This window comes from Aspergillus karnatakaensis, assembly GCF_047715665.1.
Source record: "Aspergillus karnatakaensis strain CBS 102800 unplaced genomic scaffold BJY04scaffold_27, whole genome shotgun sequence".
NCBI lineage: Eukaryota > Fungi > Ascomycota > Eurotiomycetes > Eurotiales > Aspergillaceae > Aspergillus > Aspergillus karnatakaensis.
Window position 1 is genome coordinate 218,069 of NW_027395739.1, and position 19,015 is coordinate 237,083.

The 19,015-nt window shown below is 50.7% G+C and overlaps 12 protein-coding genes across 12 annotated transcripts; 7 read left to right on the top strand and 5 right to left on the bottom strand.

Moving 5' to 3' along the window:
- Positions 1 to 174: 174 nt before the first annotated feature.
- Positions 175 to 931, bottom strand: BJY04DRAFT_68218 (GNAT family N-acetyltransferase). Its single transcript, XM_073720854.1, has one exon. It carries the CDS (start codon positions 754 to 756, stop codon positions 265 to 267), a length of 492 nt encoding a protein of 163 aa, XP_073570730.1. The 5' UTR covers positions 757 to 931; the 3' UTR covers positions 175 to 264.
- Positions 932 to 1,549: 618 nt separating this feature from the next.
- Positions 1,550 to 3,008, top strand: BJY04DRAFT_68220 (T2 family ribonuclease). The gene is made up of 5 exons (XM_073720855.1): positions 1,550 to 2,038; positions 2,087 to 2,265; positions 2,325 to 2,440; positions 2,488 to 2,683; positions 2,733 to 3,008. The coding sequence occupies exons 1-5, from the start codon at positions 1,800 to 1,802 to the stop codon at positions 2,873 to 2,875; spliced, it is 873 nt and encodes a 290-aa protein (XP_073570731.1). The 5' UTR covers positions 1,550 to 1,799; the 3' UTR covers positions 2,876 to 3,008.
- A 519-nt stretch (positions 3,009 to 3,527) lies between these two features.
- On the bottom strand, positions 3,528 to 4,622 carry swc5 (putative Swr1p complex component (Swc5); the record flags this gene model as incomplete). The annotated part of the gene is made up of 2 exons (XM_073716382.1): positions 3,528 to 4,236; positions 4,291 to 4,622. The coding sequence occupies 2 exons, from the start codon at positions 4,620 to 4,622 to the stop codon at positions 3,528 to 3,530; spliced, it is 1,041 nt and encodes a 346-aa protein (XP_073570732.1).
- Positions 4,623 to 5,038: 416 nt separating this feature from the next.
- BJY04DRAFT_190374 (uncharacterized protein) lies at positions 5,039 to 7,388 on the top strand. Its single transcript, XM_073711498.1, has 7 exons — positions 5,039 to 5,131; positions 5,212 to 5,318; positions 5,369 to 5,659; positions 5,714 to 6,148; positions 6,195 to 6,457; positions 6,504 to 7,013; positions 7,069 to 7,388. Exons 1-7 carry the CDS (start codon positions 5,051 to 5,053, stop codon positions 7,269 to 7,271), a joined length of 1,890 nt encoding a protein of 629 aa, XP_073570733.1. The 5' UTR covers positions 5,039 to 5,050; the 3' UTR covers positions 7,272 to 7,388.
- Positions 7,389 to 7,397: 9 nt separating this feature from the next.
- Positions 7,398 to 9,094, bottom strand: BJY04DRAFT_190375 (uncharacterized protein). Its single transcript, XM_073711499.1, has 2 exons — positions 8,216 to 9,094; positions 7,398 to 8,166 (listed from the first exon to the last, which is right to left on the bottom strand). The coding sequence occupies exons 1-2, from the start codon at positions 8,537 to 8,539 to the stop codon at positions 7,744 to 7,746; spliced, it is 747 nt and encodes a 248-aa protein (XP_073570734.1). The 5' UTR covers positions 8,540 to 9,094; the 3' UTR covers positions 7,398 to 7,743.
- Positions 9,095 to 9,324: 230 nt separating this feature from the next.
- BJY04DRAFT_68254 (dihydroorotase) lies at positions 9,325 to 10,878 on the top strand. Its single transcript, XM_073720858.1, has 4 exons — positions 9,325 to 9,646; positions 9,711 to 9,790; positions 9,855 to 10,308; positions 10,364 to 10,878. The coding sequence occupies exons 1-4, from the start codon at positions 9,592 to 9,594 to the stop codon at positions 10,843 to 10,845; spliced, it is 1,071 nt and encodes a 356-aa protein (XP_073570735.1). The 5' UTR covers positions 9,325 to 9,591; the 3' UTR covers positions 10,846 to 10,878.
- On the bottom strand, positions 10,879 to 12,365 carry BJY04DRAFT_68250 (MIND complex subunit MTW1). The gene is made up of 3 exons (XM_073720857.1): positions 11,987 to 12,365; positions 11,599 to 11,925; positions 10,879 to 11,538 (listed from the first exon to the last, which is right to left on the bottom strand). Exons 1-3 carry the CDS (start codon positions 12,038 to 12,040, stop codon positions 10,912 to 10,914), a joined length of 1,008 nt encoding a protein of 335 aa, XP_073570736.1. The 5' UTR covers positions 12,041 to 12,365; the 3' UTR covers positions 10,879 to 10,911.
- A 167-nt stretch (positions 12,366 to 12,532) lies between these two features.
- On the top strand, positions 12,533 to 13,309 carry BJY04DRAFT_68241 (DUF504 domain-containing protein). Its single transcript, XM_073720856.1, has 2 exons — positions 12,533 to 12,863; positions 12,915 to 13,309. Exons 1-2 carry the CDS (start codon positions 12,692 to 12,694, stop codon positions 13,178 to 13,180), a joined length of 438 nt encoding a protein of 145 aa, XP_073570737.1. The 5' UTR covers positions 12,533 to 12,691; the 3' UTR covers positions 13,181 to 13,309.
- Positions 13,310 to 13,438: 129 nt separating this feature from the next.
- On the top strand, positions 13,439 to 14,554 carry BJY04DRAFT_218764 (MIF domain protein; the record flags this gene model as incomplete). Its single annotated transcript, XM_073716383.1, has 2 exons — positions 13,439 to 13,879; positions 13,928 to 14,554. The coding sequence occupies 2 exons, from the start codon at positions 13,439 to 13,441 to the stop codon at positions 14,552 to 14,554; spliced, it is 1,068 nt and encodes a 355-aa protein (XP_073570738.1).
- A 499-nt stretch (positions 14,555 to 15,053) lies between these two features.
- On the top strand, positions 15,054 to 15,803 carry BJY04DRAFT_218765 (uncharacterized protein; the record flags this gene model as incomplete). The annotated part of the gene is made up of 3 exons (XM_073716384.1): positions 15,054 to 15,162; positions 15,215 to 15,273; positions 15,327 to 15,803. The coding sequence occupies 3 exons, from the start codon at positions 15,054 to 15,056 to the stop codon at positions 15,801 to 15,803; spliced, it is 645 nt and encodes a 214-aa protein (XP_073570739.1).
- A 305-nt stretch (positions 15,804 to 16,108) lies between these two features.
- BJY04DRAFT_218766 (CENP-X/MHF2 family protein) lies at positions 16,109 to 16,880 on the top strand (the record flags this gene model as incomplete). Its single annotated transcript, XM_073716385.1, has 2 exons — positions 16,109 to 16,747; positions 16,833 to 16,880. 2 exons carry the CDS (start codon positions 16,109 to 16,111, stop codon positions 16,878 to 16,880), a joined length of 687 nt encoding a protein of 228 aa, XP_073570740.1.
- BJY04DRAFT_68270 (tRNA-dihydrouridine synthase family protein) lies at positions 16,772 to 18,923 on the bottom strand. The gene is made up of 2 exons (XM_073720859.1): positions 18,640 to 18,923; positions 16,772 to 18,581 (listed from the first exon to the last, which is right to left on the bottom strand). The coding sequence occupies exons 1-2, from the start codon at positions 18,796 to 18,798 to the stop codon at positions 17,145 to 17,147; spliced, it is 1,596 nt and encodes a 531-aa protein (XP_073570741.1). The 5' UTR covers positions 18,799 to 18,923; the 3' UTR covers positions 16,772 to 17,144.
- Positions 18,924 to 19,015: the final 92 nt, after the last annotated feature.

A 19,015-nucleotide genomic window follows, 5' to 3' on the forward strand; every position in this document is an offset into this window, starting at 1 on the left:
AGCTAGCGGGGGATTAAGTAAGCAGTAGAGCTTTAAATAGGCGATGGCACGGCAGCAGAATTTTGACCAAAAGCACAACTCCATCGATCAACGCTTGGTTATGAGCAAGCCCTCGATCATACCAGATCCCTCGTAGATACCTATCATTTGTTTCCTCGACTATGATGACACTTTTTTCGGCAACGATGCATAACTGCTATGGGTGCTCCGAAAACACAAGTTCAAGCTCAACAGTCTGAGTCCAGGAAACAATGATTCTTGAAATCATCCTGTGAGGTCGAGGGCGAGAAAGATCGTCTCCATCGGGGCATCGTAGTAGGGTTGTATTTGGACGAATCCGAATCGTTCATACATCTGGATTGCTTCTCCCATGAAAGGCATTGTGTCCAGCCTCATCTCTTCGTACTTCAGATCCTTTGCACGTTGCACAATAGCAGCAACAAGGGCCTTGCCTAGCCCCATACCTCGAGCCTCGGGGGAAACGTACAACCTCTTCATTTCGCACTGTTGCTGGTTGGAGAGAGATCGCAAAGCGACACAACCCAGAGTGGCTCCTTCTCTGCTATAGGCTAATAGAAGCTCTCCTTGAGGTGCAGCATACTTCCCCGGTAGGGAATCCAACTCTGTCTGGAAGTCCTGATACCCGAGGTCCATGTCCAGCCATTTCACATAGGCAGTGAACAGATTTCGTACCGTCGCGATGTGGTCCGCGGTGCGTGCGGAGATGATGCTGAAATCCTCAGTGGTGCGCTCCATTGGCGGTTGTATGGCGTCTTCGCGAGCCGAAATCCGAATGTTTGCTTGAGGCAGGACCTCTGGAGAAGTGCCAGTAACAAACAATATAGCTGGCACTAAATCATCGTGTCAACGAAGGGCGCGAAGCGATAGAAAACCGAGAGCCTGAGCCAACAATTATGGGTCACATGACTCGATTTACATCTCCCCTCGCACGAGCCTCCAGTAGTAACATCAGTCATTTTAGGGATCATCTTCGCTGTGCTTGGTGATAACCAATATTCCACTCGCTTGGAGACGGTATACTGAAGCCTGAACCATTGCTCTGTACAAAGCGCCTGATCGCGTCCGCAGAGTGACCGGGCTTCCACTTACGATGCCGAATAATTGCGAAGCGACACAGCACTGCATCGTTCGATCATCGCTATCTCTGCGTGCAGAGCTCCATCTTCAAAAGAAAGTCCGGTCCTCTTCCGGTCCTCTAACCGGGTACCAATTCTTATACCTACATAATACTTCCAACTAGGCAAATCGATTTGTTCGTCCATGATTTGGTCTGACATGCACAATCTCCCTGCCTGAGATCGGCTCCCCTATCACCTGGGAGAACCGAGTTAGCTGAATGGATGATCCAACCGATGCAACGTTCTGACAGACTCGCTGGCCGCCCCTGACGACGGATTGTCCGATTATTGTCGCTACGAGCAGAAGGCCCACTAAGAGTAGCGCCTAGCCTGGGCCCTGGCTAAGACATCGCCCAGTGCCATTGGGCGTCCATGGCGGGGCTTGTAAGCAGCTGGATCTATGGCCCCTGGTGATCCCTGGTCAAATCAGCACCTTCTTATCAGCACATGTGCTCTACATCTTCCGCTGATGCGGAGCAACCATGATGGGATCAACGCCAGCGCTTCTTCTTTGCTTCTAACTTTCTTCGGCCTTTCCCGTTCTGGCCGCTGCTCCGTACCGGCGGAGCCGTACTATATAAGACGCTCGTTGTAGACCTTTCCCCAACTTTGTTGCTTCTGATTATTCCCAAGTCTCACTCAACATCAAGGACATACACAATGGCCGTGACGAAGTCTATCTCCACGGGTGTGCTGGCCCTCTCTGCCATGCAGTTTGCCTCAACCGTGCTGGCCGACGCTGAGATCTGCGCCAACGACACCCCTCTCAGCTGCTCGAGCGCCACTATTGAGCCCTCGTGCTGCTTCAGCAACCCTGGCGGAGCTTTCCTGCTCACCCAGTACTGGGACTTTGACCCTTCTATTGGCCCTAGCAACTCCTGGACCATTCACGGTCTCTGGTGTGTTTACTATCCCTGCCACCTAAACTCATGCTGACGACTTCCAAGGCCCGATAACTGCGACGGCTCCTACGAGGAATTCTGCGACGAGTACAGGGAGTATTCCAATATCACTGCTATTGTCGAGGAGTCTGGCCGCACTGAGCTCCTTTCCTACATGAACGAGTACTGGAAGGACAACAGCGGTAATGATGAGTCCTTCTGGGAGCACGAGTGGAATAAGCATGGTAAGATTTCTTGCGTACCTCTACTAGACATGCGATCAGTAGATTCTAATTCTTATCAGGAACCTGCATGAACACCCTCGAACCTAGCTGTTACACCGACTACAAGCCCCAGGAGGAAGTCGTCGACTACCTCCAAAAGACCGTCGACTTGTTCAAGACTCTAGACAGCTACAAGGTATGTCGCTCATGTAACATGCAATGGTCCACTTCTGACAATCCCAGGCCCTTGCTGCTGCCGGCATCACCCCCTCCACCTCCAAGACCTACACTCTGAGTGAGATTCACAAGGCCCTCGGCAACATCCACGACGGCTTCGCCCCTTACGTCGCCTGCGACGACAACAACCTGAGCGAGGCTTGGTACTTCTACTACCTCCGCGGCAACGTCGCCAACGGACTCTATGAGCCCTCTGAGAAGCGTGAGTTGATTCTTCAAGCTGTGAACCATTTGACTAACACGTTTTGTAGTTACCGAGTCTAACTGCCCTGAGACTGGCATCAAGTACCCGCCCAAAACTGGTGGCGAGCCCGTCGGCACTCCTACTTCCAGTCCTACCTCTACGCCCAGTTCTACCCCTACCAGGTCTCCTGGTCACTGCAAGGCCCAGTAAGAGCCGAGAAGGAAGCTATAAACGGAGTATTTGAAACTGAAAAAATTGAACATTTCTGAAATGTGTATAATTATGCTGAATTGACGAAGTGAAGAAGGATCACAACCCCTAATCTTTTTTTTTTCAATCTGAATCCATAGGCATCCGTTTCTGGATGCGGTATGTCGGATATAGATAGACTAAGCTAGTTTTCCTTGGATGTCGTTCCTAATGAGGACGCAGTGACGCACTCTCATTAATCTTTCTTTGCAGCTCTATTTAGCAGTCAAGACAGATGTCTAGATGAAGCACGTAGCCACCGGGGGCGAGTGGTATAGACCGAGCTGCTAAAGAGATTCGAGTCTGATTCCACAGTATGAGTTTGGACAGAAGAGGCTAAGCTTCTAGCGACGGGCCGTATGTTCGCCTCGACTGCCCGTGGCCGCGTAATCAGTGCCTTTAGCATCTCTGCTATAATCCTCGAAGCGCTTATGGGCGCCTAGTTGAGTCGGCCGATGCGGATATCGAGGGCCAAACCAAACGCCTTATCATAGATATTGAATGGCGAAGCGACTGTTGTATTTGCTGCTCTGGGGTATATACCTCCTGGGCAGAAAATTTCAGATTTTGCAGGGTTGGGCATGATGGTGGTGGGAAAAGTGTCGATGCTCTTCTAGACCCCTCTCAAACGGGCATTCCTCCTCTCCTCCTCTTTCTTCGCATCAACACGATCCAAGAAGTCCATACGGCCAAGGAATCCATCCTTTGCCTTGCTATGGACCCTCAGTTCATCACTAATACCAGCCTGATCGACATAAGCTGCCCAGTCCATCCGTGACTTCTCGACCGTGTTGATCTTTGGACCACGCGCGTTCTCCTGACTGGCTTCTGTAAGAGGTTGCTTTTCCCAGCTCTTCTTGATTGTTCCGGTTGGGTTGGGGTCGAAGCGGGAAACTTTGCGCAGGGGTCGTCGGAAATTTATTATGAGGTCTGCGTTGCCGTTCTCAATGTCGCCTTCTGTTGCTGGTAGAATTTCGCCATCTTGGCCGCCGGATAAAAACAGCTTTGCTTCGGCGGAGTCTCTGGGTACCAGCTTTTCCTCTGTGATTACCTCGCCAGCAAATTTGTAAGTGCGTTTGATTTTGATCATCTCGTCGGGGTGTTGAGATTGAGACTGTTTGTCCTGCGCTGTGTTTGCTTGTGGAGTGGATTCTTCCTCGCGCATCTCCGCATCGTCCGCTGGCTTAGCTAGGTCTTGTCTGCTCGTGTCTGGTGTCGGCGAAGGGCCTACATCTGAAGCTGGCGCGTTCATCTGTGCCCACAACGCATCGACATCGATCGTAGCACCGTCGATTTTCGCGAGTGGTTTCCGCTCTTCCTGTCTGAGGCTCTGTTAGCATCATACACTTGTGGATCAAAACAGATAAAGGCCGTACATTTGCAGTCTCATCGCTCTCGTCTTCACGAAACCGCCTGTTCCACCCTCATCTTCATCATCGTCCAAGGACTTCTTCCCTCGCTTCTGTTTCTTCTCCTTCGCTTTTCGAATCATCGCCTCATCACCGGAATCTAGATCTGCGTCTTGGATCGGACCATCTTCAGGCTTGTCTTTTGTCTTCCGCCGTTTCGCTGCGGGCTCTGTTGCTGTCTCTTCGTCTGAGGACGAGAGGTCTGCATCGTCTTCATCGGCGGCTTGATCGAGAGTGAAGTCCTCATCGTCGGCGGAGTCATATTGATCTTCATCCAGGTCAATTTCGGCGTCGGCCATGGTCGCTGTGGTATCAGCAGGCATCCCGCGGAGAAGTGTGGGCTATGAAACTTTGGCAATGTTAATAAGGTTGCGATGGCCGGACCATCTCCGGTGGTAATAATGTTATTTTGCCAGGCGGTGTGGATCCAAGTCCGGCACATGTTGATGCCTTTTAAATCAGGCAGAAAGTCATTCAAACCTTGGAATATCCATCAGCAACCTAAGACTTGTGAATACAGAGTCACAGCATCTTGACGAAGATCTGCCAATTGGCATGCCAGACACACTAGATACTGAATCGCGTATGTCCGAGTCCGACTGTACGAGGGTTGTAAGCTCCTGTAATCGCCGGTTATGAAGGTCACAAGCGGCCGGCCCCCGCTTTCTATAAGAGCATCCCGAATTCCGGGGAACCACAATGTCAATGTCGCTTTAAGCCTCCCAGCATGGAGAAAGGGGGCAGCCTTCCGAACAGAGGACGCGGCCGTGGCCGAAGGAAAGCCTGTAACGAGTGCAAGCAGCATAAAGTACGTACGTATTCCAGGGCTCCAGCCAACTAACTATCCCTGCCGTACCTGGCTAATTGGCGGTTTTCGGTCCTCGGTAGCTTCGATGCGACATTGTCCAAACACCTGCAGACGCCTGCTCGCGATGTCGACGACTCAAAATCGAATGCAAGGTTGAACCATCATTCCAACGTATCTCTAGAAGAAAGTACGTGCTGCATGTATTTGTTACGTACCCATGCTAACGGTAGTACCTAGGCGCAATGCAGATCTAGAAAATGAAGTCGCCTCGCTTCGTCAGCGCCTGGCTACCAGCTCAAGTAATGAGATATCCCAAGAGGTAGAGGAGCCAGTGCTAGGCTCCACCTCTGTCCCGGATTCTGCGGCGCTCAATCAGGCCATTACCCCTAGACGAAGTATTGAGCCCAGCGCCTTAGCAACCCCGTTGACTCTTCTTACCGAGGCATCTGCCATATCAACGGGGGAGAATATATGGAGACTCGAAGATGTGTCATTACCCGCACCAAAAGTTACAGAATTATTCGGATTGTATAAATCGCCTTCCCTGTGCGTTGCGGTCGTCAGTCCCTAATCATTTGACAGGTTTTTCAAGTACTACCACCCGTTTCTTCCGCTCCTAGACCCGGAAAAGTCACCTTTGAGTTATCTCCAGTCATGTCCATTACAAGCATGGACTATTATATGCATTGCCAGCCGGCAGGACTTGACGCACTCAGGCCTCCTTAGCACACTCTCAGGCCCATTTACTCGGCTCATGTGGGCTACGCTTAACGGTATACCACAGGATTACAATGTTATCAAGGCAATTTGCCTGTTATGCACATGGCCACTTCCAACAACTTCCCAACGAGCGGATCCTACATTTGTTCTAAGCGGCCTGATGATGCAGATTTCTATGCAGTTAGGGCTGCACCGTCCGGTTCGGTCGGAAGAGTTTACGACACTCTACGTCGGCCATGGCGAAGCCGTAAAGGATCGCCTACAAACGTGGTTTGTCTGCAATATTGTTGCTCAAAAGTGAGTTTTGAATCCGCATAAGAGCTCTAGGCTGATAGGTATGCAGTGTTGCGACCGGCTATGGACAGCCACCAGGGACAATATATGACTGGGCCCTTGAGCCAGCTGTGCTGCAAGATGCTGATTATTATCCGTCCGAAGATCTTCAGGTCCGCTTTCATATCGAGAAATTCTGCGACCATGTTTCCAGATCTCTATATAACAGCCGACCGGACCCAGAGAACTTCATCAGCACCGAGAAGCTGTTAATAGTCCAGCTCCTCGAAAACGAGTTGAAAGAGATTGAGCTCCGGTTCAGAAGTATATCCCGTACGTCTCACCTGAGAAAGTACGGTACGGCACTAACCATCGACAGATATCAACTCGATTCACCTCCGCGCTGCAGAACTTCATCTAAGGTGCTTCGTCTTCCTTGGCTCAAACGCCAAGAACGAAGACTTTACAAAGCTCTTCATCGCGGCCACCTCATTCCTGACCCAGGTTCTTGGTCTGGAATCATCCGGCCAAATAGGGCACGCCACAAACTATATTCTGCAAATGATAGTATCAGCCGCATTCGCTCTACTGAAGATCCTCAAAAGCCCCTTTCGCCACCAAATTGACTTCGACTACGGGAAGCTCTTGTTCAATGGCTCGATCTCCGCTTTGCGAAGAACAAGTATCATGAAGAAAGATCGACCTGCACGGCTAGCAGATGTTCTTGCGCAGATGTGGAATGCCGATGGTACTCCAGGCCAGACATCCGTTGACAGCGACAGCCTGCAACTCAAAATCCGCTGTCGAATGAGCATGAGTCATGTCTTCGACACGGTTTGGCGCTGGCGACATCGGTTTCGGAGGGGAGTAGCGGCTACTGGCGCTCAATGTATGTTGCTTCTTGCCCTAGCTGTTTTATGGTTCCCATGCTAATATTGTCTTAGCTGCCGATAGACCGACTGAACTGCAGGTTAGGGGTGCAAACCAGCTGCACGGGATCCTAGAAGACCCAACGGTAATTTACCCGCCGGAATTTGGCGTCCCTTTCCTTGATGAGGCAGGCTTCTCTGAAGTCTTTGATTCACTCAATTGGGTGTTCGACGACTTTCCGGATGGACTGGGCGCCTCGCAGGCTGGGGGGATGTGAAATAGTAGTTACCCACCGTTTGAGTGGCAGTTTGTAGCTGTGATCTTGTACAACGACCTGTATACATCTTGCGAATGAAAAGCATGTCACAACCATCATTTGTCTGATAAAGAATCTCGAATGAACGATTTGTCGTCCATGCGTGGTTTAAAAGAACATGCTTCGTTAGGGCTTCCCACATGGAACCGCGTTTCGGGTACGGACGGCACCTTTGAATCTTCCGATTTTCGGAGGATGACCAAACGTAGCGAATAGAAAACAGCATAATACGTTGATGATTATATACTTTACACATCTTCTCCTATTCGACATGCACTCAAGACAAGGCACGATCACTAATTCAACATCATGAAGCCCGCATTACCAACCCAACACAATCAGCATCGCCAATGCCCAGCATCAAGCATGCCATCTCCATCTCCAGCTACACCTAGTGACATCCTTTTTCAGTTATCTGGCAGGATTACTCGATTTACCTCCCGTGCTTGAATGTTGTTTCCACCTTCTCAAGCTGATATTGGTCTTGCCCCCTCTGCCTTGCGACGCTCAACTCAAGCCAAGTGCCTGCGGCCGCAGCACCACCAAGTAAGACCTGCAGTCCGATCAAGAACCCGAGAAGAACGAACGCCGCGTACGTGGCTGAGCAGTCACGAGCAAAGTTTGCTGGTGCCGGGGAGAGTGTCTCATTCGAGAAATCGGAAAATCCGAGTGGGAGGTCGTGCGAGGCCTTCCATTTGCAGGTCCAGGAGTGCAGAGTCTCGACAGAGGTGAAAGTGTTGGGGTAAGAGGACCCCGGAAGATAGATTGCGAAGACTAGGCCAACGAGAGAGGTTATGAAGCCGGCTGTGGAGGTTGCTACTGCGGCGAGATTGACGCGGCGGATGTGCGAGTGCGGCTGGGTATGTCAGTTAAATAGGTAGAGCAGAGGGTATTGAGGAACGTACTGAAGGTAGGAGAGCTACGACAATGAAGATCAAGCTCAAGAATGCGATCACGCAGCCACATGCTAGGATTGCGATGGTTGGACGCAGGTCAAAGTTCAGTGGCCATAGATAGAGCCCGAAATTCTCATAAGATGATGTATCACGGTAGTGCTGGTAGGGAACCGCTTCGCAGGCGATGATCGAAACGGAGATAGCTAGAGCGAGAAACGAAAGCCCCAGGCGAACCCAGTGGAGCAAGCGAATGCGTTTCAAAAAGCTAGACTCTTCATGGTCTGATGCACAAGATGCATGGTAAGATCCAGCCAAGGATGCTGCAGAGGCCATTTTGGTAGTGTATTGGTAGAGTGGGTTGGTCGAAGTACTAGAAACTAGTATATGGTATGGTATATCTGAAGGTAACCGCTCAACGGTCTGTTAAAGAGAGGCAAAGAAGAGAAGTCTTTCCAGAAGACAGAGTACAGCTAGGTAGAGAATTGAAGGAGGGGAGATGGGTAAAGAATGAAGTGATATGCCGCTGAAGAAAGAGATCAGTGGGCGTTAAGTATCCTCGCCATATCTCAAAGTGGAGGGCAGGCAATCTAGTTATGGCCCAAGCGTCGTTTCCAAGAGATTGAAGATTTGTTCTGACAAACCCCGGTTCTGCAATATTGCGGGCAGGAAGCCACTGACAGAGGCTCTGTAGCCGCCATCCTCAGAGGGGAATGCTCATTGGTTTATCTCTCATGATCAAGCGATCCTTTCCTTCAGGGGTAGATGTACTCAGTCTGACACTGCAGGGCTCTACTCCGTAGGGCGCTTAGTTAACGATCCAGATAGGTGCATCTGGAGGTGACAAATAAGGATCTGGGCCTGAAGCTGGAGAGCACAGATCATTTCCTCAAGTTGCACGCAAGCTCCTGGCAGGCTGGCACTAATCGACGATTGGACTGATATTAATAGGTAAGGCGCCACGAGAGGAGGGCCGGCGGCTACAGCAGAGGTCGGTTCAGAAACGGGGCATGATTGGTTGATTTAGGCCCATGGCACCAGGCAGAGAAGGATGAACCCGCTGCAGCGGGATGCTTGCAGAAGCAATAATTTCAAGTAGCGTACTAATTACGGAGTAAAGGGGGATTTCAAAGGCTTGAAGCGAGCCGGAGAGCGGAGTGGCAGGTAGATAGATACCTACCTTAGGTATAGGTGGGTGACATCACACGGCCAATCAGAGAAGACCTTCAATCTCCCCCGCGCCATAGAAAAAAAAAAAATTGGCGGGGGAGGAAAAGCAGAGTTGCACCTAATCAAACAGAGACATTCTCAAGGTACAGACGCAGGCATTATTGCACAGATTTAGCGCCTCGAGTTTCGAGTTCTAAGATACCAACCATTACCTACCTATGTCTCTTTCGAAACTTAATGGGGTCAAGCTCCCCGCTTCGGCCGATTTCCACGGTGCGTACCTCAACATGTCGTCTCAGCGGCAATAACTCGTGCTGTACGCTGATGGTATTCCAAGTCCACCTTCGCGATGGCGACATGATGGAGCTAGTTACTCCCACCATCAGGCAGGGTGGTGTGAATACTGTTTTCGTCATGGTAAGAAGATGGGGAAGAAAAGAGATGAACAGCTGCATTCAGAACCCCGAATAACATAATCTAGCCAAATCTCGTACCCCCAGTTACTACTGTCGACCGTGCGCTTGAGTACAAGCAGCGCTTGCAAGCCATTGAGCCGAACGTAAATTTCCTTATGTCTCTCTACCTGCATGAGAGCATCACGCCTGAAACCATCATCGAAGCCAAGAAACGGGGTATCACTGGCGTGAAGAGCTACCCAGCAGGTGTAACAACCAATTCCTCCGCAGGCGTCGTTGATTACGCCCAGTTCTATCCTGTATTTGCCGAGATGGAGCGCCAGGGGTTGATCCTAAACCTTCATGGTGAAGTTCCTTCTCAGGGCGATGTGACAGTCCTATCAGCAGAGGAGCGTTTCCTCCCCACCTTAAAGCAGTTGCACGAGAAGTTTCCTAAACTTCGGATCATCCTTGAGCACTGCACCACCGCAGCGGCGGTAGAAGCTGTGAAGCAATGCGGCCCAACTGTGTCAGGAACAAGTAATTCCACCGTCGCGTGTGTCACCTTGCTGGATGTGGTCTGACTTTCGCGTAGTAACTGCTCACCACCTGTCGATCATTATTGATTCCTGGGCAGGAGATCCTTTTTGCTTCTGCAAGCCTGTGGCCAAGACACCCGCTGATCGAGATGCCCTTCTGCGCGCCGCAGCTTCTGGAAACCCCAAATTCTTCTTTGGCTCGGACAGCGCACCTCATCCAGCAGCATCCAAGCGAGGAGGCGAAAAGATAGCTGCCGGTGTCTTCACACAGCCCTACACAACTCAGCTCGTGATCGATGCCTTTGAACAAGCCTGTCAAAACGGAGTTCTGAAGGAAGACGATATCACACCTGAGGTCGTCGAGGGCTTTATGAGTAAATTCGGGCGGGAGTTTTACGGCCTCGAGCGTGAGCAGAAAGAGTTTATCACCCTGGAGAAGAAAGATGAAAAGGTCATCAACATTCTGAAGTCGGAGAAGGTTGATGTCGTCCCATTCAGAAGGGACCAGGACACATGGAGCATATCTTGGTCGGCATAGTGCACAACCCAGATCCTTAACCAAATCATCATAGATATTCAGCAAGATGAGCAAGCTTCGCCTATCTTATTCCTCTTTGTTGCCTGCCTGCGTAAGCATACTAGTGACAGCCTCGAGCGCCTGCGCTTCGGAGATATCCATTTTGCGACCAACAATGTTGTGGTTGCCATCGATGCCCACTGGAAGCTGGCCAGATCGCTCAAGATGTAGCTTGATTCTGCTTTCAATGTATTCGCGCCTTTCGTCCGACTTTGAGTCCGTGTCGGCCATAAGCCCTGATTTCGGTAGAGAAGCCAGCTTCGGGCGGAGCTCTTGCAGCATTGCTTGTAAGGCAGGAAGTTGCGATAATATGAATGTGGTGTTTGTGGTCAAAGGGGTGTGTTTGGTGTTCAACCCTGTCGAGACACCGACCCGAAGTTGCTGAGCGGCTTGGCTAGACGTTAAGAACGACAGGTCCAAGTCCTTCTTCCAAGTAGAAGTATTCGTGGACACCTCCTTGCCTGTCGAGTCGTTTGCTGCATCCGGGGTTTGTGTTGCCGCCAGGATTGCTTTGAGTTGTGAGATTACCATGTCGTTTCTCGCGCTCTCTTGCTTCAGAGCCCGGTTCAGTTTCTTTGTTTCTTGTAACTTCTGGCGTAGAGCGAGAATCGTTTCCACGGTTGGCGCATCAGGAGAAGGATTTAAGGAGATATTCTGTATTCACACTAGTTAGTCTTGAGGAATTTGAAAGGAGAGGATTCGTATGCAACGCACCTCGTAGTGTTTGAGTCTGATCCACCCCATCAAATCGTCTGGTACTCTGAAAATATTGCGCAGCACGAAAATCTCGAATTTATCAAAGGCTTTATCGACGGTCGCCTCGAGTAGAGTTTCCAGCTGATGCAATCCATTCTCTATCTCTAATTGCGCTTCGGGGTACACAACATTTCCGTCCTCGTCGGTGTCGGGAATAGTCGAGCCGTTGTTGGCATGGGCGAACCCCAATCGCTCGGCAGGTGTTGACAGAAGGCCGGTCTCTAGGCTGGATATAGCTTGGTAGATCAAGTTATTGATTGAGTTAATAATGTCATCGATGAGTGACTGCGACCGTGTTAGCGACTCGTCGCGAGAGGCCGACCGCTGTGGTCGAGCGCAAACTAACCAGAGGCGTGTAGCTGAAATGCTCTGTAAGCAGAGAAGTAGTGAGATCATCCATTGTGCCAGCAATATGACAGCTGGCCCATCACCAGGTCTGTTGTTGCGCTTGTCTTTTTTTTTTCTCCTGTTAGTATACGCGACGCGTGGAGGAAGATTGGAATGGTATTCCGCGCGAGGGGAGAAACAAAGGCCAAGACCCTTCAACACCCGCCAAGAGATTACAACAACATCACCATCCATTGCTCGCCGTCCAGGGCCCTCAGTCAAGCTCATCGCTATTGGATCCATCCGAGACTGGAGAATCAGATGAGATTTACCGCAATGATCTTGCCACTGGTTAGACCGTCCCTGACCATTGTTAGCTGCGCAGCGCAATGAATTGTGACTCATCCCACAATCTCTAGGCTGGACCTTTGACTCAGCCTTTGAAACTGTCTTTGGATGTGTTCAACTCTTCCACGAATCAATTGAGTGGCCTCGATGTTCATTAGAGGCAGTGTATCTCAAACGTACCATGATTGACTCATGGATAGACCTTTGTTTCACCTCATCTGACTGTCCATGGAAGGCACGCTCGGATTATAGGTTGCTCTGATGATGGGCCTCTTAGGAAGAGACATATATTTATGCAGCCTGAAGCTAACAATTGCTCTACCTCTTTCTTCTCCCAAATAACCGACTAATCTCAATTAATCTGAATATCCCGATCATGGCAGACAATAAGCAGTTCGTCGAGATTGAACCAGCCGTCGGTGCCGCTGAGGAAAATGACCAAGAGAGAACGCCAACACCCCCGGCTGATGCTGAAGAAGATCGCACACAAATTCCTCCCAGACCCAAGTCCTCGCAATCAGCAGATAACAGACTCCGACCTGCTGCAGGTGCGTGGTTCTGTTCTGCTTCAGTATGCCAGAGCTAACTTGCAGGAATAGATATACTGAATCGCCTCGTGTGGGATGAGCGCTATGATAGCACGGACTTCGTAATCGGCTACGAGGATCGGTTTGAAGGACGCATGGAGGCCAGTCTTAACTCCTGGAAAAGAGAATCAACGGACGAAGAGTTCATTTTTCAACACCGCATCCTCTACATCAAGCGGAAATCCGACTCGGAGATTGTGTGGGATCGAAGGCGCAGGATCGATAAGATCTTCAAGAGTGGAAACTCGGCCTTTGATTATCTAGCGTTTATCACTTGAATGCATGTTGCTTTGGATGAGGTCAATACTAGTAGTTGAGGACCTACCTAGGTAATGCTGGAAGTCAACTCCGTCACTGCAATGCAGGTTCCGGGGCGCACCTTCCTATAACTAATTTGACCATCAGCGCTTCCCTCATAGAAAAGACCCGCTAAATAACACATTCAGTGATGCGAGCACGGCCATTCTATCCTATTTCTTAGATATTCTTTCCGGAGGATAATCACCACTTGCTTCCCCGTACGTGTGTCCAGCAAGATGCCGCACAAGCGCCATAGAATCGACTTTTCGCTGCTGAGGCGGCGCCAGAACACCTCATCAGCCTCCTCTTCTAGCCGTTCCCCTACCGTTCCGGTTCTAGAGTCCCCGATATCCTTCCACGCGTTGGCCTCGCAGAACATCTCGGAGGCAACACTCAAGCAGAACAAGCTGAACCGAGCTCCGGTCGTACCATCCATGTTTTTCGATGACAAGGAAGAGGATGACGATGGTACAGCCCCTAATCTGATAACTGGTGACCACAAGGACGGGAGGACCGCACGCGCGGTACACAAGAGCAGTGTCGATGAGAGGCCCTTAATCCGCACGAAGAGCCAGTACTTCGACGATGCATTCAACGCTCGCAGTTCTTGGGTATCGCCAAGCGCTCGAATTAGCCAGGACTCTCTTGTTGTGATTGAGATTCACATGAACATTAGTGTATGAAAACCGCTATGAGAACATTACTTAGAGCTGACACAGCTTTAGGTCAAAGACGAGAGTTCTATTATCTCGGGCATTACTACGCGAATGGCACAAATCTACCAGAGATCTGAGACATTCATGGTGGTCACGGTTCAGCAGGACTCTCCTCTCCGGTTCGGTAACACAACGCTGCCAGCATACACCATGAAAATCTTTGCACTGCCATACCTCATCGCCCCGATCACTAATCTCCGCAGCACCATCCTCATTCAGGCCGCGCTTCACGAGATACTACATATCACGCCTGCTCGCGGAGTCATTCTGTACATCCCAGTTGCAGAAGAGAACATGGCAAACAACAGCACAACCATGATGGGCGAGATTGCTCGCTTAGAACGCGAGACACACGACAGGGAGCCTGGGATCTTCAAGTCTCTTTCTCGGTCTCTAAGCAGGAGGAAAAAGTCGAGCAGCGGCGTGAGCGCACCTTTATCGGTAGCCACAACATCCTCGTGGGCGGCAGGAAGTGACAATCTAGACGTGAAACCAGCTACGATATCAGAATCTGAAGAAGCCAGCGCTTCTGCCAAAGAGGGCAATGGGCGTTCTGGGAAAGCATCAAGGACCTTACGACTCTTTGTTTCGCGTCGAGGCCCGGAGCACTCAGGTCGGTCCGGTGATGAGGAATAGAAGTTTGCTCTTCATGGTTCAGCTTAAATGGGCCGTTAGTCTTTACGCCTCGTATCTTGGCTTGAAATAGTTCTTTTTAGAAGGCTCATGGCTCCCATTATCGATGCAGGGCGGCAACAAATCGGCGGGGGGTGGCTTGGTCCTCGATTGTAGGGGCTTAGTAGGTGCGAACTGCCTAGCTATCTCTTCGTGTTCTGGGTCGTTGTTATTGTATAGTGTACTACACTGCATAGTTTAATGGACGGCTAAAGACTTATTGCTCCTTGAGGAGTTTATATCCTGCGCAAGGAGCAAGCTAACAACAGAGTTGAGACACTAAGTTCTCTGTTTGACTGAGCCGGGGCTTATCTACTTGTAAAACGGCTCTTCTTCGACTCACTCTGCGGGGCGAGCGCCTTGATGAGACATTTTCATTTTCAGATGCCTCCTTCATTGACCTCCACCAACACATTTCTTCCATAACAACAAACCTTCGGAAACTACACCGATATCAGAAACTATGGCTATGGAGTCCAGCACTACACCCAGTAAGGTAGTCGAGGTTGAGGGGGACCTTTTCGGCGCTCCAGATGGCGCAGCCCTAATCCGTGAGTCTCATGCCGGCCCCCGTTGGTGACGGAAAGTCCGTATTCGTCTCGCTTCTAACCAAGTCTATCTCAGACGCCTGCAACTGTTTAGGAGGCTGGGGCAAGGGAATAGCAAAAGCATTCAGAACCAAGGTCAGTTACTTAGCCGGTAATGACAGATTGCCAACTGACAACTGCTCTCCTAGTACCCCGCTGCGCACGAAGTCTATCAAGCTCACTGCGATTGGTACGGCAAAAGTCCTCAGTATCTCGATACCTCAAATATCGTCGTCAGTACGGGCCGCATAACCCGCCAAGTCCAACGTCCAGAGGGTACTGCTCTGCTCATCCCGCCGCAGAAGAGTGACTACGAAAGGGAAGGCGGCAAAAGGCACTGGATCATCTGTCTCTTCACATCGAGATGCTATGGAAGAAGAGTTAGCAGTGCGGATGTGGTATTACAGAATACTGAGCTGGCGATTGCGGATCTGAAGGTACAGCTTGACATACTGAAATCGGGGTATCTCGGGCCCGATGTTGTTGCTATCACGGAGCTGTGGTCGTGTCGGTTCAACTCGGGGCTGTTCAAGGTCGACTGGAAGTACTCGAGGGAGATCTTGGATGAATCGGGCTTGGAGACTACGGTTGTTCGTCCTCCTGAGGAGGAAGACGAGGACGAGTAGCGTTGCTCAGGTTCTTCGTTTCGCTTCGGGCAACATGATATTCAGGCAGCGACGATATTGTACAAAGGTGACATGAGCACTTCTACTTAAGCCAACTCGATTCCTTTAAGGAGTATGGCATGATGCATTTTCAAACACAATTCTTTACTGGAAAAATAGGGAACCTCAATATAAGTATAGGTCACCTGACTTCGTGGTTGTGTGAGACGCGACGCGATCTGATATCGCGAAGTCCAACACCAGAGGCAATCACAGTGACATAACACCACAAAGCAGGGGAAAGAGCCATCTGGAACCTCGAAACCATGCCTCCAGAACGCCAGCCCGCCCAGAAACGTCGCCATCTCCCATTCAAACCTCCTAGTCGAGCCTCTGCATCAAACTCAACAACAGCCGGTCCTTCAAAACCCGCAACAGCGAAAGCAGGAACCAAGAAGACCCCCAAAATCAACACAACAACAGCCTCCTCCTCAAAAACAAAGTCAAAAACTGCTTCGAAGGGGACAAAGCCGCACAACGCCTCCTCCGCATCCTCCCGCCAAAGACCATCACCCTCCCTAGAACGATCCGCCTCGGCATCTGCGTCCTCGCGCTCGCCCTCTAACAACTCTGACACCCGCGCCACCTCCCCCTTAAACTCCATCTCCTCTGACGGCGAAAACTCAGCCGCTGATGCGAACTACATTCTCGCCGAGATCAGCCACGGCGATACAGCGCCCGACGACGTTCTCTCTTCAGACCCGCTGATTCCTTCGAAATTACTCACGAAGCTCGTTCACCACCATTTCAAGAACGAGAAGACGAAAATCGCGAAAGACGCGAACAAAGTCGTTGCGAAGTATATCGATGTCTTTGTTAGGGAGGCCGTGGCTCGGGCGGCGTTTGAGAGGCAAGAGGGGAACAATGATGGTGGGGGTGGAGGGATTGGGGACGGGTTTTTGGAGGTTTGTTTCTTCTTGTACCCTCTTCTTCATGATGTCCACCGATGGTTTGAGATGTTCTTGCTGACGTAGTTGGGTGCGCTTGTAGGTTGAGGATCTGGAGAAGATGGGGCCGCAGCTTGCTATGGATTTCTAGGTGTTTACGGTTGCGGTGATATTTCACATGGGAGTACGGAGTTGCAGAATGTGTTTTCTCGATTTCGTGCATGATACCAGCTATGCGGACATTTGGTCGAAAGAAAGCTCGGTCTCGGTTTTTAAACTGTACAGATACTGGAACCTGCCAGTGCGGCAAGTATGAGGTCAAAACATTGATATTGGACGCTATGCATCGGGATATATGCTCTATGTACACGCTATTCTAAAACCAAAGCTCTTTGGCGGCTGTTAGACAGAAGTTCTAGCCACTCAGCAGCTCATCCTTTGCTACTGTTGTGGGTGTGTCGACTGAGGGGATAGAGCCATTGACAGGAACCCCTTCGTTGTCCCCGTTCTGCTCCGTTTCGGCCTTATTCTCTTTCTCGCTCTTCTTCCTCTGGAGCGCACCAAGTTCCAGTGCCTCCTCGGGCAATGGTCGAACGTGCGGTTGACATACCCACCATGGTCGGCCATATTCCGCAATTGTAGCCTTGGATCCCGTGAGAGTCGCATCCGGCTTCTGTTCAAAGCGCTCAGGAAACTGCTCGTACTCTTTGAGGCCTTTCTTCGTCTCTTCCTCGAGGACGGAAAGAGCGTGTTCAAATGAAGGCATATTGCCGACCGATGCTCTTGCGAGCGCGTCGCGAATGTTTGTATGTGTGGCGATCAGTGGCCGAAAAAGTTGGAAGAGATGTGGTTGCATGAATTTGAGACTGGGATTACCCTTGTTTTTCTGTTCGGCTTTGTCACGCTTTTGTCTCTTCTTCGGCGGGCCGTCTTCGTCTCTATCGGTAGCGTCTACTTCGAATTGCGGCTCTTCGGGGTCCGTTGGGCGGTAGAGAGGTTTCCGTTCTGGAACTGGCTGTTCGAGGACGTATTTGTAGATGATATCGAGATAACGTCGGAATACTGCATCAATACGATACCCTCCCTTTCCATCTCTGCCTCTCCAGTATTCTCTTCCTTCGCTACCCACTGGTGGAGGTTTGGCGAAGACAGATGGATCTGATAAGTTTGCCTCTGCACTCATTACGCCATCAGCACCGGTTGCTTCGAGACATGGCCCAATATCGTCATGGTTTAGGATGTTCCCGTTGGCGAAGATGACGGTGTCAGCTGGGAGGTTATCGCGAAGGTACCGGATATAGCTCCAGTCAGCCAGCCCTGTATTGTGTCCCTTTTGTTCTCTTCTCCTTCCATGGAGCGTAATTATGCTTGCACCTGCGGACAGTATCATCTTCGCGTATTCCAACGTTTTTTCTTTCGTCTCCTGTATTCTAAACTTCGCAGTAACAGGGACTGGTAGCTCCGTATGTAGTCGGTTGATCATTTTATAAATCAGATCCCAGTCTTCCTGCAAGAAAGCGCCGTAATGTCCCTTCCTTGCAATGCCTTGCGGACATCCCAGGTTCAAATCAACAGCGTCGCAATACGGCGCAACATGACGCGCCGCTTCAAGAAAGTCATCGGGGTCATTCGCGCAGAATTGGACAAATAGTGGTCGGTCTATCGCTGGGTTTCCGTCGAGATAAAGTGACTCATCGCCTTTGTGGCCGGCAGAGGCGCGGGTGGGATTGAACGCCTTGGCGCGGTAGCCAGGGTTCTCGCGGAACAAACGGGCATGGAACATGGGTGAGTATGAGAGGACCGGTTTGGACTCCTCGGGGGACATGAAGGAGCGGGTGAGCATGCGCCATGCCTGGTGTTGCCATTTATTAGTAAAAAAATGTTGGAACTGTGGGCATTGTTGTCCTTACGAATTCAGATCGATCAACCATGGGTGCCACGATGTATTTGGGGCTGCCGATACTTTCGTAGAATGCACGTCCATGGAGTTTCTCCGTCGTAACTGGCTTTGTCGGCTCAGGCGCAGTCGCCTCCGCTCCGCTGAGGGGAGCTGTCTCCGAAACAGCCATTCTGGTGGAGTACGAGCGCGCGAAAATGAAGAACTGCCGCCCCAGTCGCGGGGTTATGAAGCAAAGAAGCCCTATTGTGACTGGTTATCAGGAGAAATTATTGGAGGGTTTTTGCTTGGACTTGTAGATAGTTGCCGACATCATCTGGATTGCGGGCATACCTACTTTTTTGGGAGGGGTCAGTACCTCGGGGCGCAACAAGAATGTTCCGCTTATC